Consider the following 16,621-nt stretch of genomic DNA (forward strand, 5'->3'; position numbering starts at 1 on the left):
CCTTGCACCAGTTGACAGGATTTTTATAACAGATCATCATAAATGACAGCATAGGATTTGTCAATGAGATCTTTACTATCTGATATGACAAGAGAGATTTCACCTTTCTGCGCTTTCCTTTTGCCATGCAGCAGGAGCAATTCAGGTAATAAGAATCTATTAGTAATAGAGATGAGGTACGCGGTAAGGTATAACTTTTTTTTTTATTTTAAACATTTTTGATGACTCTTGTATTTTAGAAAAAGACCACTATTTTGCCAAATCTGCACAACTGAATTGGAATTTGATAAATGTGGATTTTTGTAAAATTTCAAAAGAATTAAATTCAACTTGACTAGATTCACTCACCTCTAATTAGCAAATCTGAGACAGTGCAATTATCTAATGTTAAAGTGAAGGAACCTCAAAGTCAGTGGTGCTCTTTACAGGCAAATACTTATCCAACATCCAAGGCTTATTTTACTGGACTGCATTGAACACTATTAATATGATATAAGGTTGCAGGAAATGAATTTTCCTTCTGCGTTCTTGCTACTGCTTTATAGCTTGGCTGAGTGACTGGTTAGTCTTAATTTATTAAAAAAAGCGCTCCCATCAAAGTTTTTATCCTCTTAATATATTACAGTCATATTATATAGCACTGTGTACTTACAATTGCTCATTTTGCCTTTCTACCCAGCTAATTCTTCTCTTTTCTCTGCTCTATGTAGAAACAAGAATTCTCTTTGTCACTGCATAAATCATTCTTCTCTTCAATTCCTGACCCAGCTGCTCCCTTCTCCCCCCTGCCAGTGACTGAGGAGTCAAACAGAGAAAATTGACCTCCTGTTTCTACATAGAGCTTGGAAGGATTCAGCTAGTCTGTTTTTAATTGTAAGATGTCATTTAGCTACTGGAAAAGAGAAGTATTAATAGGGTAGAAAGGCAAAATAAGCAATTGTAAGTACACAGTGCTATTTAATATGATGATTGGAAAAATATTAAGAAGATATAAACTTTGATGGAGGAGTGCTTCTTTAATATCCATTGACATTGTGGATCTGTTATGTCACTTTCCTGTTCAATTCAGATTGTGAAATTATGTCTACAATTATGCACAACTGCAGCAACAACACAAAAAATGAATGTAAATGCACCTGGTATTTGCAGAGCTGTGATCATGCTGCTTTTATTGTGCTAGAATTTAATTTTTAGGCTTCGCAATGGAATATAAAAACCAGGAACCAAATTATATAAAGTTTCAATCATTATTTCACTTGTATAAAATGATTAATTTTTTTAGATTTTCTCATCTTGAATGACTTAGTGCAGCATGTCTTTTCTTGTAAGTTGCAAAATCTAACACCTAAGAGCTACACTTTACTAACTAAATGATACTCCAGCAAGTCAAGGACCATGTATCTTAAGTACTTAGACGTCCTTGGCCAGAAGCAAACAAAATACATGGAAACTGTGCTATTATATCTTGTGCCCTGGCAGTTACCTAGGAAAGCAATTTTTACAGGAATGTATTAAAAGTTTTGTTATATACCGCTGTAAATTTATATTCAATATAAAATAGAAAAATAGCTGTTTAATATCTGCCTAAAACACTTAATATAAATGCATAGTGATTTAGAAAAATATTTTGTAAAAATGCAATACTAATAAAAGCACAGAAAAAAAACACAATTTTCTATCATAAAATAGAATACCCTTAATTGAAAAATCCGCCTCTACATAAGTGGAGATGTGCAAACTAGAAGTAACCAAAAGGAGACAGAAATGCCTCTGTTCATAATAAGAATACAATTATATGTCTTAGGGCCCCTTCACACTGGTCGATTCTGCTACGATTACGACGCATTTGCGTCATATTCGACATCGCAGTACGAGCTCGTAGCCAGCGGTCACACTCTACGATGTTAACGCTTTTTCTGACGTAGTTGCGATGTGAACGTCACGCGTCGCAATCGTACGCTACCCTTCACACCGCCATAGTCCTACGACTCCGAGCGTGACGTATTACCAGCATGGGCATGCTAAAACGTCACGCCCAATCAGGAGACAGGTATGCGGAAGCCCAACCCACATAGTCGCATTACGAGCTCGTATGACCGCCGTCACATACTACGATTTCGACCGCCACAGCGAGACATTTACGACGAAAGAAAGTTCTGCTCTTTCTTTCACATCGTACGATGCTGGGCTGCGTCGCAGATCGTAACGCCATGTCACACTTTGCAACCTCGGAACGAGGACGGATAAACGTCACAAATCGAACGCTCGTTCAGACTTTGATTGCACAGTGTGAAGGGGCCCTTACAGTATACAGCAGCCTAATGTCACACCTGGTAGCATCTGCATACAATTGGTGTGTGCCCAAACGAGTCACTATTGTTTTCCATGCCCTACTGCAGGAGAAGGATCCCGAGAAGGGAGAGAGCGGCTAGGTCTATGTATTCTACCTCCATGAATCCGAGCATTGCTCTTATGTGGGCTTGGACCTACAGTAGCATGCTCATTCTTCAGAGAAGAGGAGGTGTCACTGGTACCACCGCCACAAGTTCTGCTAGCATAGGTTGCGTCTTTAAATGCACTCAGCAGTTGTATTCCCTGTTGCATGGCACTCACAAACATTTGTGCAGATTGCTGGTGATGTTGCGACATTAATAATAGATTGGATGCAATTTTTTCTAAAATTGCATTCTGCTGCATTATAAGTTCAGAACTGGATTTCTCTGAAGCCATAATCTGCTTGAGGGACTTACTCATATCCTTCACATGACCATTAAGAACATTCAACTTCCTGGACATAGTTTTGCGGAATTGGCTCTGCTCAGAGTAAATTAGGGCTGTGTGTTCACTGATGTCATTTGTTATCGCTGGTGGTACTTGGTCACTGCTGAACGGAGGCATCATTGGGAGTTCATTGAATGTCTCATCAGATATGGGCTTCTGACCGTTTGTGCTATGTTGCTCTTCTTTTGCAGGTTGTATATCTTGTAACATGAAGTAATCATTCGGTTTGATGGATTCAAAGTGGCTTGAAAGCGGAGACATATAAATTTCTGCTTTTTCTTCTTCCATGTCACTGAATTCTGACTTATCATGAAGAACATCAGTCAACGCCATGCTGGTCGATATTCCTAAATAATAGAATGAGAAAGCGGTTATATTTCAACTTAATGGATTACTTAAGATTATATTAGTATAAATATTTCAGATACTAACTTGGATCATATAGTTTGAAATGAATTGTATTATTTAGTTTCAGATACTTAGGATAAGTTTACACTAGGAGTTTTTAAAGGTTTTTATGTGTTTTTTATGCAAATTTTCAGCTTCGTTTCACAGTACCAGCAAACTCTATGAGATTTTAGAAATCTCATGCACACAGCTTAGTTTTTTTGTCATCAGGATTTTGTGCTTTACATGTTTTTTGCACAATGGAGCATGTCACTTCTTTCAGCATTTTCACCCATTGAAATGAATGTGCGGATAAAAAACGCATGGAAAACGCAGATATCAGGTTTTGCTGCATTTTTTTTTTTGCCAAAATCTGATTCTATAGAATAGGACTTTTTCCAACACTAAACTTTATCAGCATGCACAAGAAGCAAATCTAGTATGTCAAAACCGCCGCAAAAACTGCAAGAAAAAATGCAGAAAAAAGCGCCTCATGTGAACTTAACCTTATGGTGTATTCAAAGGAAAGTGAGTATTAACGAGAGTGTCCAGTTAAAACAAGTTACCATCTATTCACAGTGGGGGTCCACCTGCTGGTACCCACACCAATCAACAGAGTGAGGAATTTGTATCCAAGATGGGAAAGTTTCATCCCCGCCACAAAATGGAATCCCAGGTCAGATAAGCATGAGCACTGTTGTTCCATTCAACAACAAGGATAAAAGTGCCCCATTACGCCAATCACTATTTGACCTCCACCAATCAATAAGTTATGACCTATGCTGTGAATATGTGAACTGTAAAAATAGAAAAAATAGTATTTTCTGAAACTATTAAATGCAAATTGATCACCTGTCCTTAATATCTTAATTGTTAAAAACATCAAAAACATTAAGCTATAATTATTTATATGTTGTATCTATCAATTGCCCACCAGATTGTAAGCATATACATTTAAAGGGAATGTGTCACCTGAAAAAGACTTAGGGCCTTATTCACTAAGGTTATGTCAGAATTCTGAAGTAAAACAGCTTAAAAATGCAACATTTTTGAGCAACTTTTAGAAAATGTAGCAACTTTTGTTATTTTCACCCTAGTCTCAGCTAGTGATGGGCAAACCCATGGATGTTCAGGTCCAGTGGGTTTGACTGAACTTTTTAAAATCGTTCAGTTCTGGTACCAGAAAAGTACCCGAACCCGGAATCCATTCAACGATCGGCATTTGCCACTCTGTTATCTGTGTGACAGCATGGGAAACAGCATTTTTGATTTGTGGTAACATTACATGTTACCGCTGGTCACTGTGCTGCAATTCCCATGCTATAAAACAAATGACAGCATGTGAGCCAGCCAAGCAGCTGTGACTGGCGGTAAGAAAGGTTACCGCCGATCAGGCGTTGACTGATCAGAGTACTACTCCTCTCCTCAGCATTTGCCTGCTCTCGGTAATAGGAGCAAGAGCAGATGACGCTGCTGAGAATAGTACTTTCATCGGCTGACGTCTGTGCATTATATTAAAGTTGTCAGTGTGATATAGTGCTGTCAGTGTGTATTTTACTGTACTATGTATTTATTGAATAAAAAAAAGAAAAAACGGCATGGGGTCTCCGGTAATTTTCATTACCAGCTGAGGGAAAGCCAATGGTTGGGGGCTGATGTTAATATTCTGGGACCAGGCAAATATCCATAAAGGTTCCCAGGCTATTAATATCAGCTCACAGCTGTTTGCTTAGCCTTTACTGGTTATTATAGGGAAACCCCTCCCAAAAAATACTTGGGGTCCCTCTATATTCAATAATCAGCAAAGCCTAAACAGACAGCTGTGGTCTGATATTAATTACCTAGGAAAGAGCCATGGATATTGGCTCCCTCCCAGACAAAGAACATCAGCTCTCCACTGATCCAGAAATGGCGCATTCATAAGATGCGCCAATTCTGTCACTTAGCCTCCTCTCTTCATTCTTGCCCTGGTGCGGTGGCAAGTAAGATAACAGTTTTGTAGTTGATATCAGCTGTTTAATGGCCACTGACTTCAAGCCTAGGGGTTAGTAATGGAGAGACGTCTATGAGACACCCCTTTTATTAACCTCAGACAAATGTAATGAAAACACAGACGCAGAGAAAAATCCTTTATTTGAAAAAAAAAAACGCATACTCCTTTATTTGAAAGAAACACTCCCACCCTCTTTCACCTATTTCTTACTGTAAAATTAATAATAAACCACCATAATCATCACCTGCCTGACAATAATCTATATGTCCCATGATGTGCTCCTCTTCTCATTTAAAGATTTTTCAGTATTTTCATGACTATGAAAATTGTACATTCACACTGAAGGCATTACAACTATGAATTAACACATGTGGAATTATATACTTAACAAAAAAGTGTAAAACAACTGAAATTATGTCTTATATCCTAGGTTCTTCAAAGTAGCCACCTTTTGCTTTGATGACTGCTTTGCGCACTCTTGGCATTCTCTTGATGAGCTTCAAGAGGTAGTCACAGGGAATGGTTTTGACTTCACAGGTGTGCCCTGTCAGGTTTAATAAGTGGGATTTCTTGCCTTAAAAATGGGGTTGGGACTATCAGTTGTGTTGTGCAGAAGTCTGGTGGATACACAGCTGACAGTCCTACTGAATAGACTGTTAGAATTTGTATTATGGCAAGAAAAAAGCAACTAAGTAAATAAAAACGAGTGGCCATCATTACTTTAAGAAATGAAGCTCAGTCAGTCCGAAAAATTGGGAAAACTTTGAAGGTGTCCCCAAGTGCAGTGTCAAAAACCATTAAGCGCTACAAAGAAACTGGCTCACATGAGGACCGCCCCAGGAAAGGTAGACCAAGAGTCACCTCTGCTTCTGAGGATAAGTTTATCCGAGTCACCAGCCTTAGAAATCGCTGGTTAACAGGAGCTCAGATTAGAGACCAGGTCAATGCCACACAGATTTCTAGCAGCAGACACATCTCTACAACAACTGTTAAGAGGAGACTTTTTGCAGCAGGCCTTCAAGGTAAAATAGCTGCTAGGAAACCACTACTAAGGACAGGCAACAAGCAGAAGAGACTTGTTTGGGCTAAAGAACACAAGGAATGGACATTAGATCAGTGGAAATCTGTGCTTTGGTCTGATGAGTCCAAGTTTGAGATCTTTGGTTCCAACCACCGTGTCTTTGTGCGACTCAGAAAAGGTGCACGGATGGACTCTACATGCCTGGTTCCCACTATGAAGCATGGAGGATGAGGTGTGGTGGTGTGGGGGTGCTTTGCTGGTGACACTGTTGGGGATTTATTCAAAATTGAAGGCATACTGAACCAGCATGGCTACCACAGCATCTTGCAGCGGCATGCTATTCCATCCGGTTTGTGTTTAGTTGGACCATCATTTATTTTTCAACAGGACAATGACCCCAAACACACCTCCAGGCTCTGTAAGGGCTATTTTACAAAGGAGGAGAGTGATGGGATGCTACGCTAGATGACCTGGCCTCCACAGTCACCAGACCTGAACCAAATCGAGATGGTTTGGGGTGAGGTAGACCACAGAGTGAAGGCAAAAGGGCCAACAAGTGCTAAGCATCTCTGGAAACTCCTTCAAGATTGTTGGAAGACCAATCCCGGTGACTACCTCTTGAAGCTCATCAAGAGAATGCCAAGAGTGTGCAAAGCAGTCGTCAAAGCCACAGGTGGCTACTTTGAAGAACTAGAATATAAGACATATTTTCAGACACTTTTTTGTTAAGTATATAATTCCACATGTGTTAATTCATAGTTTTGATGCCTTCAGCGTGAATGTACAATTTTCATAGTCATGAAAATACAGAAAAATCTTTAAATGAGAAGGTTTGTCCAAACTTTTGGTCTGTACTGTATATGCAACCTGGCCCCCCATATATATGCATCCTGTCCCCCCATATGTATCTATCCTGATTCCCCAAGCCCCATATGTATCCATCCTGACCATTCAAATGTATCCATCCTTGTCCTTTGTCCTGCCGCCACCCTTATATCCATCCGGGTCCTTTTTTCCTGCTCCCCATATATCCATCCTGCAGCCCCCCTTATATCCAGTCTGGTCCTTTTTTCCTGCCCCTCATATATCCATCCTGCAGCCCCCCTTCTATCCATTCTGGTCCTTTTTTCCTGCTCCCCATATATCCATCCTGCTGTTCCCCTTATATCCATCCTGGTCCTTTTTTCCTGCCCCACATATGTATCCATTCTGCTGCCCCTTATATCCATCCTGGTCCTTTTTTCCTCCCTCCCATTTATCCATCCTGCCGCCCCCCTTATATCAAACCTGGTCCTTGTTTCCTGCCCCCCATATATCAATCCTGGCCCCATACCCTGCCTTCATGAGACAGAGACAGAAAGACACACAGAGACAGACAGCCAGAGACAGACAGACAAGACAGCCAGACAGCCAGACAGAGAGACAGCCAGAGACAGACAGAAGATTCCTCTTACATGCCTGTGTTCCCAGCGCCCTTATCCTCCTGCTCTTTGAAGGTCAGTGCGCACATAGTAAAATGGCCACTGACCTAGCAGAGGCCAGTGGTTGATGTGCGCCCATCGAATGCGGCTCATGACACTGACATCATACGCCGGTAATGACGGGCGCACACGTGACACATAGAATCAGGACACACACCGTGGTTCAAGTAATGAATGCTATGTGCTCGTGTTCCTGCACATTCTCTGTCTGTGCTTTTAAAGGGCCCGCGTCCCTAAAAACAGCAGACTTTCTTTTTCTTTTTTTCTTCTCCTCCTCTCTTGCCCCCAGAGATAAGGGCCCTCCGGGGATTTCCCTGATATCCCACCAGGCCAGTCCAACCCTGCTGGTAAAACACACTTGGACTTAACAAAAAAGTTAGTTCATAAGGTGCCAAAAATGTTGATTGCTAATATCTCCATGGCAGAGAAGCAAAATAAATAAAATGTGAAAAATTTGGTGAAACGTATTCTTTGTCCATACGTGTTTCTTTGCAGTTGAGTCAGATTTTGGGAAGACTACATCACTATCTGACATGCAAGATGGATGCACAATACATATAACCTGAATTCCTGAGCCTTTTTTCATATTTAACAAAGAGATTATTTGATAATAGACTAATAATATAAAATTCCTATAAAAGAAATAGATGTTTAAAAAAGACATTCATTTCCTAACATATTCTAACCAAGGTATTATGGATTTAAACAGTTTTCCATGACTTAATCATACATATAGAAATAGGAATGGAATGGTATTACTGCTGTCACATTACTTTTACTCTTGTTTAGGGTTGATAGATTGAATGACCCTAGCCACCAGTCTATCTCACATAATTCTAGTTTTATCTCAAGACCAAATTAATGAAATAATCTTTAACATACTGTCGGAGCACTTTATTTTTTATAAATTCTAGTTGGCTACGTGAAATATTAATAAGTAATGCCAACATAAGATTCCTTTTAAAAACAGGTTTTCTTCACGAGGCAATCCCTTTAAGAATTTTTTTTAATACAAAGGAGTATTGGATGAAATACTCTTTAAATATGATACAATCTTAACTGAAGCATTGAAAAAACAGAGCAAGGGCTAGAACACAGCTATGAAAGATCCAAGTAGTGTATACAGAAATCTTTTGGCAAATTGGATAATATTGAAAGGAAAATATAATATTGATTTTTATCGACTCTCACAATAAACAACTGAATGTCTCTTATGAAGAGGGAAATGTTGCTGCTTTTCTTTAGGAAAAACATAACCAAACATAAAACTGGATTATTTTGTTATCATTTGCTTCGAAGACTTGACAAGGAAGCGGTCAAGTGTTGATTTGTTACAAGCAACAGTCATCTCTTTTATGAACCAACTTGAATATACCATGCTCTGTGCAGAATTAAGGTTACTGGTGTTATCTCTCTGCTATTATCTTGCTATTCATTGGACTTCTATAAACATTCTTACATTGATAGTTTTCGAAAAAGTGTGAATCATAGAAAAGAAAAATACAAGCACGTACTTTAATCAATTGCAAAGCACCAAATGAAGAACAGGACCAGACTGATAATAGAAACCTGGCCAAAATCCAATTTCCCTAGGCTATTCTGAGTTGGGAAAATCAAGATATATTCTTGGCAGTGACAGAAAATGTAGGAATAAGCAGATAACTACTATAATACAATCCCACGGCCCGAGCCTTAACCGGGTGATAAAAAAAAGTTTAAGTACCAATGTTTATCTATCCTGGAGACGTCTTTTTTTGTGTAATGACTGTACTTTCAGATATTTTATGTAAAAAATGTCGTCCATTCTCCGAGTACGTATTTTCTATTATGCTCAAGGGCAATGGCTTTCAATACAGCTGGTAATAGACATTTTAGTTGTAATTGTTTTATTAGATAGCATAAAGTGCCAAGCAAACTTTTTTTTTCACAGCTGTTGAACTTCTAACTGCAACATGAATGGGGAATCAAAACTCCCAGCTAATTAAATTAACCATTCTGTTAAATAAAGCAAAACTTTGTCATGAAATACTAAACAGATGGGTCGCTGATTTGTACACCAGCCCCAGAGCTCAGCAATGTTGCTTTCAGGCCAAGGAGTTGATGTGGATGATTTGACATTACATTGATTTTTATATTTTTCAATTTCTATGCTATTACCCTTCTGGATAGGTTGACGATCTTCTTGGAGTAATAGGTATAAACAAGGAAGAGATTGGTTTATAGAACAAAAGCCATGACCTAGATATTGATCAAATGTTATAAAATGCAGATGTGCTTGCCTGTTGTATTTCACATGGCCTACAGATCACTCCTTTGTCTGTGCAAAGTCAGAAGGAAAGAACTTATTAATAGAAAACACAGTGCTTGCTTCATTAATTTGCAATGGAGTCATCACTGATGTCTGAGGTTGTATTGTATCTGTTTTTAGATGCATAGATCATAAGTGCCAGAACAGATGGAGAACTTGCAAGCAGCATACCTAGGTGTCATGCAATTATGACATTTTTCACACTTCTTTCACAACATTTCCCTTCAGAAATTTTTGAGAATTAATAACAATTATTGTACGTATGCTTATTTTGCTTTAGAGGTATAATACGAGAATAAGATGTGGGTGGAAGTAGAATAAGTCTTTAAAAGAATCAACCTATAATATCTAAATTTAGATAAGATTGAACACAAATTTATGAAGTTTAAGATTTTGAGAAAAAAGAAGAGTTCAAGTAGCACCTTAGGCCATTTTTGAGCATGCCAAAACATATTACATTGATGCAAGTGTAAGGTCACTTAAGATAATTTAATGTTCACAGTTCAGGGAAAATAGTCTACCAGTAGAGTCAAAACCATTACATTTTCAGTTTTTCATTTACAGGGGTCTATAGTTTAACCCTCTGTGAGATATGTGCTCCATGGGCATCAGACCAAAAGTCTACTTACATTACTTACATACACTGCCATTTATTTGGTTGTTCCTACTGTACAGTATACTGGCTACAGATGAGCAGAGAGGCAACGGGAGATTAGGGAGGTTAATAAGTGGCTCAAGAATTGGTGTAGGAAGGAGGGGTTTGGGTTCCTGCAGAACTGGGCCGACTTCTCAGTTGGCTACAGGCTCTACGCTAGGGATGGGCTGCACCTCAATGGGGAAGGTGCAGCTGTGCTGGGGGAGAAAATGGTTAGAAGGTTGGAGGAGTGTTTAAACTAGGGAATGGGGGGAGGGTATTCATTTTATAGGTGGGGAAGATAGTGCAGATAGAGACCTGGGCACAAATAAGGAAGTTGGGGGTGGCGGAGGCATGGGGGGTGGGGTTAGAACAGTTAGTAATTTAAGAAAGAATAGAGGTACAGAGAGGAACATCAAGTGCAGGTATACTAATGCCAGAAGCCTCGCCAACAAAATGGACGAATTAGAACTAATGTTGTTGGAACATAATTATGACATGGTGGGGATATCTGAAACATGGCTGGATGAGAGCCATGACTGGGCTGTTAACTTGCAGGGCTATAGCCTTTTCAGAAATGACCGTACAGATAAGCGAGGGGGTGGGGTGTGTCTGTTTGTAAAATCGACCTTAAAACCCATCCTGCGTGATAATATAGGTGAATCTAATGAAAATGTAGAGTCCCTGTGGGTGGAGATAAGGGGAGGGGGAAAAAATAATAAATTACTGATAGAGGTTTGTTATAAATCTCCAAAAATAATGGAAGCAATGGAGAATATCCTTGTAAAGCAAATAGATGAAGCTGCGACTCAAGGAGAAGTCATTATTATGGGGGACTTCAACTACCCTGAAATAGATTGGGGAACAGAAACCTGCAGTTCCAGTAAAGGTAATCGGTTTTTGACAACTATGATAGACAATTACCTTTCACAACTGGTTCAGGACCCAACAAGAAGGGGGGCACTGCTAGACCTAATATTAACCAACAGGCCAGACCGCATATCAAATATAAGGGTTGGGGGTCACTTGGGGAATAGTGATCACAAAATAATAAGTTTTCATGTCTCCTTTAATAAGATGTGTAGTAGAGGGGTGACAAGGACACTAAACTTCAGGAGGGCAAATTTCCAACGGATGAGAGAGGAACTTGGTGCAATTAACTGGGATGATATCCTGAGACCTAAAAGTACACAAAGAAAATGGGAGACATTTATTAGCATCCTGGATAGGACCTGTGCACAGTATATACCGAATGGGAATAAACATACTAGAAATAGGAGGAAACCAATATGGCTAAATAAAGCTGTAAGGGGCGCAATAAGTGACAAAAAGAAAGCATTTAGAGAATTAAAGGAAGTAGGTAGTGAGGAGGCATTAAATAAATACAAAAAATTAAATACATTATGTAAAAAGCAAATCAAGGCAGCAAAGATTGAGACAGAGAGACTCATTGCTAGAGAGAGCAAAAATAACCCCAAAATATTCTTTAACTACATAAATAGTAAGAAACTAAAAAATGATAGTGTTGGCCCCCTTAAAAATAGTCTGGGTGAAATGGTGGATGAGGATGAGGAAAAAGCCAATATGCTAAATGACTTTTTTTCATCAGTATTTACAAAAGAAAATCCCATGGCAGCCAATATGACTAGTGATAATAATTCCCAATTTAATGTTACCTGCTTAACCCAGCAGGAAGTACGGCGGCGTCTAAAAATCACAAAAATTGACAAATCTCCGGGCCCGGATGGGATACACCCCCGAGTACTGCAGGAATTAAGTACAGTCATTGATAGACCATTATTTTTAATCTTTAAAGAGTCCATAATAACAGGGTCTGTACCACAGGACTGGCGTATAGCAAATGTGGTGCCAATATTCAAAAAGGGGACAAAAACTGAACTCGGAAATTATAGGCCAGTAAGCTTAACCTCTACTGTGGGTAAAATCCTGGAGGGCATTCTAAGGGATGCTATACTGGAGTATCTGAAGAGGAATAACCTCATGACCCAGTATCAGCACGGGTTTACTAGGGACCGATCATGTCAGACTAATTTGATCAGCTTCTATGAAGAGGTAAGTTCCGGTCTGGACCAAGGGAACCCAGTAGATGTAGTGTATATGGACTTTTCAAAAGCTTTTGATACGGTGCCACACAAAAGGTTGATACATAAAATGAGAATAATGGGGATAGGGGAAAATATGTGCAAGTGGGTTGAGAGTTGGCTCAGGGATAGGAAACAAAGGGTGGTTATTAATGGAGCACACTCGGACTGGGTCACGGTTGGTAGTGGGGTACCACAGGGGTCAGTATTGGGCCCTCTTCTTTTTAACATATTTATTAATGACCTTGTAGGGGCATTCAGAGTAGAATTTCAATATTTGCAGATGACACTAAACTCTGCAGGGTAATCAATACAGGGGAGGACAATTTTATATTACAGGCTGATTTATGTAAACTAGAAGCTTGGGCTGATAAATGGCAAATGAGCTTTAATGGGGATAAATGTAAGGTCATGCACTTGGGTAGAAGTAATAAGATGTATAACTATGTGCTTAATTCTAAAACTCTGAGCAAAACCGTCAATGAAAAAGACCTGGGTGTATGGGTGGATGACAAACTCATATTCAGTGGCCAGTGTCAGGCAGCTGCTACAAAGGCAAATAAAATAATGGGATGCATTAAAAGAGGCATAGATGCTCATGAGGAGAACATAATTTTACCTCTATACAAGTCACTAGTTCGACCACACTTAGAATACTGTGCACAGTTCTGGTCTCCGGTGTATAAGAAAGACATAGCTGAACTAGAGCGGGTGCAGAGAAGAGCGACCAAGGTTATTAGAGGACTGGGGGGTCTGCCATACCAAGATAGGTTATTATACTTGGGGCTATTTAGTTTGGCAAAACGAAGACTAAGGGGTGATCTTATGTTAATGTATAAATATATGAGGGGACAGTACAAAGACCTTTCTGATGATCTTTTTAATCATAGACCGGTGACAGGGACAAGGGGGCATCCTCTACGTCTGGAGGAAAAAAGGTTTAAGCATAATAACAGACGCGGATTCTTTACTGTAAGAGCAGTGAGACTATGGAACTCTCTGCCGAATGATGTTGTAATGAGTGACTCATTGCTTCAATTTAAGAGGGGACTGGATACCTTTCTGGAAAAGTATAATATTACAGGGTATATATATTAGATTCCTTGATAAGGCGTTGATCCAGGGAACTAGTCTGATTGCCGTATGTGGGGTCGGGAAGGAATTTTTTTTCCCCATGATGGAGCTTACTCTTACCACATGGGGTTTTTTTGCCTTCCCCTGGATCAACATGTTAGGGCATGCTAGGCTATGGGTTGAACTAGATGGACTTAAAGTTTTCCTTCAACCTTAATAAGTATGTAAAAATATGAATTTGCCAAAATCCACAGATTTTATCAGGAATTTCAATTCTCAGAAAGTTAATTATTTTCTAATTGACTGTCCCTTATTATACTTTGGGGTAGACACCCCAGGGCATAAAAAAACTAAATGTAAAATAAAAATAACTAATACTAACTGCTTACCTCCACTGTTCACTTACAGGGTTGACCTGTGCTTATTCGCAGATGTAAGCCCCTGCACTTTTTAAGGTTGCAGCAATGTGAAGTGTACTATATGCGCTGCACCTTAAGACACACTCTAGGCCTAGACTTCCTGTTGTGACTAGGCTCAGGGATGATCCTGTGCATGCACTGGGTCGCCCATGGTCTCTTCGCGACTGCATGTCCCAGAATAGTGTGAAGATTCAACATTCCATGATAGCAGGATAAAGTGCTGAGAACTGTATGAGAGAGAGAGAGCGAGAGCGAGCAACAGAGGTGGCCAGGGAGATGAGCAGTGATGTGAGCAAAATGGCGACCAGCTGTAGTGAATTGCAAACAAAAAAATCAATATTCTGGAGAATGTGGATTCTTATTATATTCAAGTAGAATTCAATTCTACATGAATAAATTCACCTAACTGTAATATTGGCTGTATAAATAAATATATAAAGTAACTTTTTCTATTAAGTAGAGATGAGCAGATATCTTCACACAACCCAGGTCCACGATCCAGGTCATCATTTTCTGGCCATAGACAGGAGCTACACAAATTTTGCTGAGCTTCTGAATTACTTAGCATGGTTTTTGATTCACTGGCTTGGCGTGATGTCACCTATGCGGCCTGCAAATCTTATAGAAAACTTGGCACTCAGGTAATTGTTGAAGAGGATAATTTTATTGTGCGCAGGCAATCCCAAAATAAAGACAATGTTTCGGTCATATAATGACCTTTATCAGTCAGACTGATTACATTGTGCACAAGGACACAGTCAATAACTAACGCGCTGGATAAGCAGCATGTGCTTTTTCTTTTTTTATCCTCAAAGACAGTGCAATATAATTACAGTTTGTGCGGAAAGTATTCATACCCCTTTAATTTTTTCACTGCTTGTTTCATTGCAGCCATTTGGCAAATTCAAAAAAAATATTTGTTTTCACATTAATGCACACTCTGCACCCCATCTTGACTGAAAAAACCCAGAAATGTAAGAAATGTAGTAATTTTTGCAAATTTATTAAAAAAGAAAAACTGAAATATCACATGGTCATTCAGACCCTTTGCTCAGACACTCATATTTAAGTCACATGCTGTCCATTTCCATGTCATCCTCCTTGAGATGGTTCTACTCTTTCATTGGAGGCCAGCTGTGTTTAATTAAACTGATAGGACTTGATTTTGAAAGGCACAAATCTGCCTATATAAGACCTAACAGCTCACAGTGCATGTCAGACCAAATGAGAATCATGAGGTCAAAGGAACTGGCCAAGGAGCTCAGAGACAGACTGGTGGCAAGGCACAGATCTGGCCAAGGTTACAGCAGAATTTCTATAGGGAGATAGAAGAAAGTTCCACAAAGTCAACTATCACTGCAACCCTCCACCAATCTGGCCTTTATGGCAGAGTGGCCTGACGGAAGCCTCTCCTCAATGCAAAACATATGAAAACCCGCACAGAGATTGCTAAAAAAACACATGAAGGACTCACAGACTATGAGAAATAAGATTTTCTGGTCTGAAGAGACTAAGATAGACCTTTTTGGTGATAATTCTAACCATTATGTGTGGACAAAACCAGGCACTGCTCATCACCTGCCCAGTACAATTCCAACAGTGAAACAAGGTGGTGGCAGCATCATGCTATGGGGGTGTTTTTCAGCTGCAGGGACAGGACTGATTGTCATTGAAGGAAACATGAATGCTGCCAAGTACAGAGATATCCTGGATGAAAACCTCTTCCAGAGTGCTTTGGACCTTAAACTTGGCCGAAGGTTCACCTTCCAACAAGACAATGACCCTAAGCACACAGCTAAAATAACAAAGGCTTCTGAACCACTCTGTGACCATTCTCGACTTGCCCAGCCAGAGCCCTGACCTAAACCCAATTGAGCATCTCTTGAGAGACCTGAAAATGGATGTCCACCAGCATTCACCATCCAACCTGATGGAACTGGAGAGGATCTGCAAGGAAGAATGGCAAAGGAGCCCCAAATCCAGGTATGAAAAACTTGTTGCATCATTCCCAAGAAGACTCGTGGCTGCACTAGCTCAAAAGGGTGCTTCTACTCAATACTGAGCAAAGGGTCTGAATACTTATGACCATGTGATATTTCAGTTTTTCTCTTTTAATAAATTTGCAAAAATTACTATATTTCAGTTTTTTTTTCAGTCAAGATGGGGTGTAGAGTGTACATTAATGAGAAAAAAATGAACTTTTTTGAATTGATCAAATGGCTGCAGTGAAAAATTCAAAGGAGCATGTGTGCTAGGCATTGGGATTCTCCCGCTGGACAGGATAGATTCCAAGCCTTATCTGCCTTTGCGGTCTCCCATTCAGGCTTGGCCACTGCAGGAGCTTGCTCAACATAGACATCGTTCCCAGCGTTTTGCTCAGGCTCAAGGTATTAGTTTGATTACTGCTGGCTCTCCAGCCAA

The 16,621-nt window shown here is 39.7% G+C and overlaps 1 protein-coding gene across 2 annotated transcripts in view; it reads right to left on the reverse strand.

The window, feature by feature from the left end:
* Window positions 1-2,306: 2,306 nt before the first annotated feature.
* The window catches only part of SEMA6A (semaphorin 6A), a 282,441-nt gene continuing 268,126 nt past the window's right edge, over window positions 2,307-16,621 (reverse strand). For both annotated transcript variants that reach the window (XM_077290764.1, XM_077290757.1), the window contains one exon: window positions 2,307-3,128. In XM_077290764.1, the coding sequence (XP_077146879.1) occupies window positions 2,374-3,128 (755 nt within the window). In that variant the 3' untranslated portion in view covers window positions 2,307-2,373. The remainder of the gene's footprint in view (window positions 3,129-16,621) is intronic.

The sequence above is a fragment of the Ranitomeya variabilis genome, chromosome 1 (genome assembly GCF_051348905.1).
Source record: "Ranitomeya variabilis isolate aRanVar5 chromosome 1, aRanVar5.hap1, whole genome shotgun sequence".
Classification (NCBI taxonomy): domain Eukaryota; kingdom Metazoa; phylum Chordata; class Amphibia; order Anura; family Dendrobatidae; genus Ranitomeya; species Ranitomeya variabilis.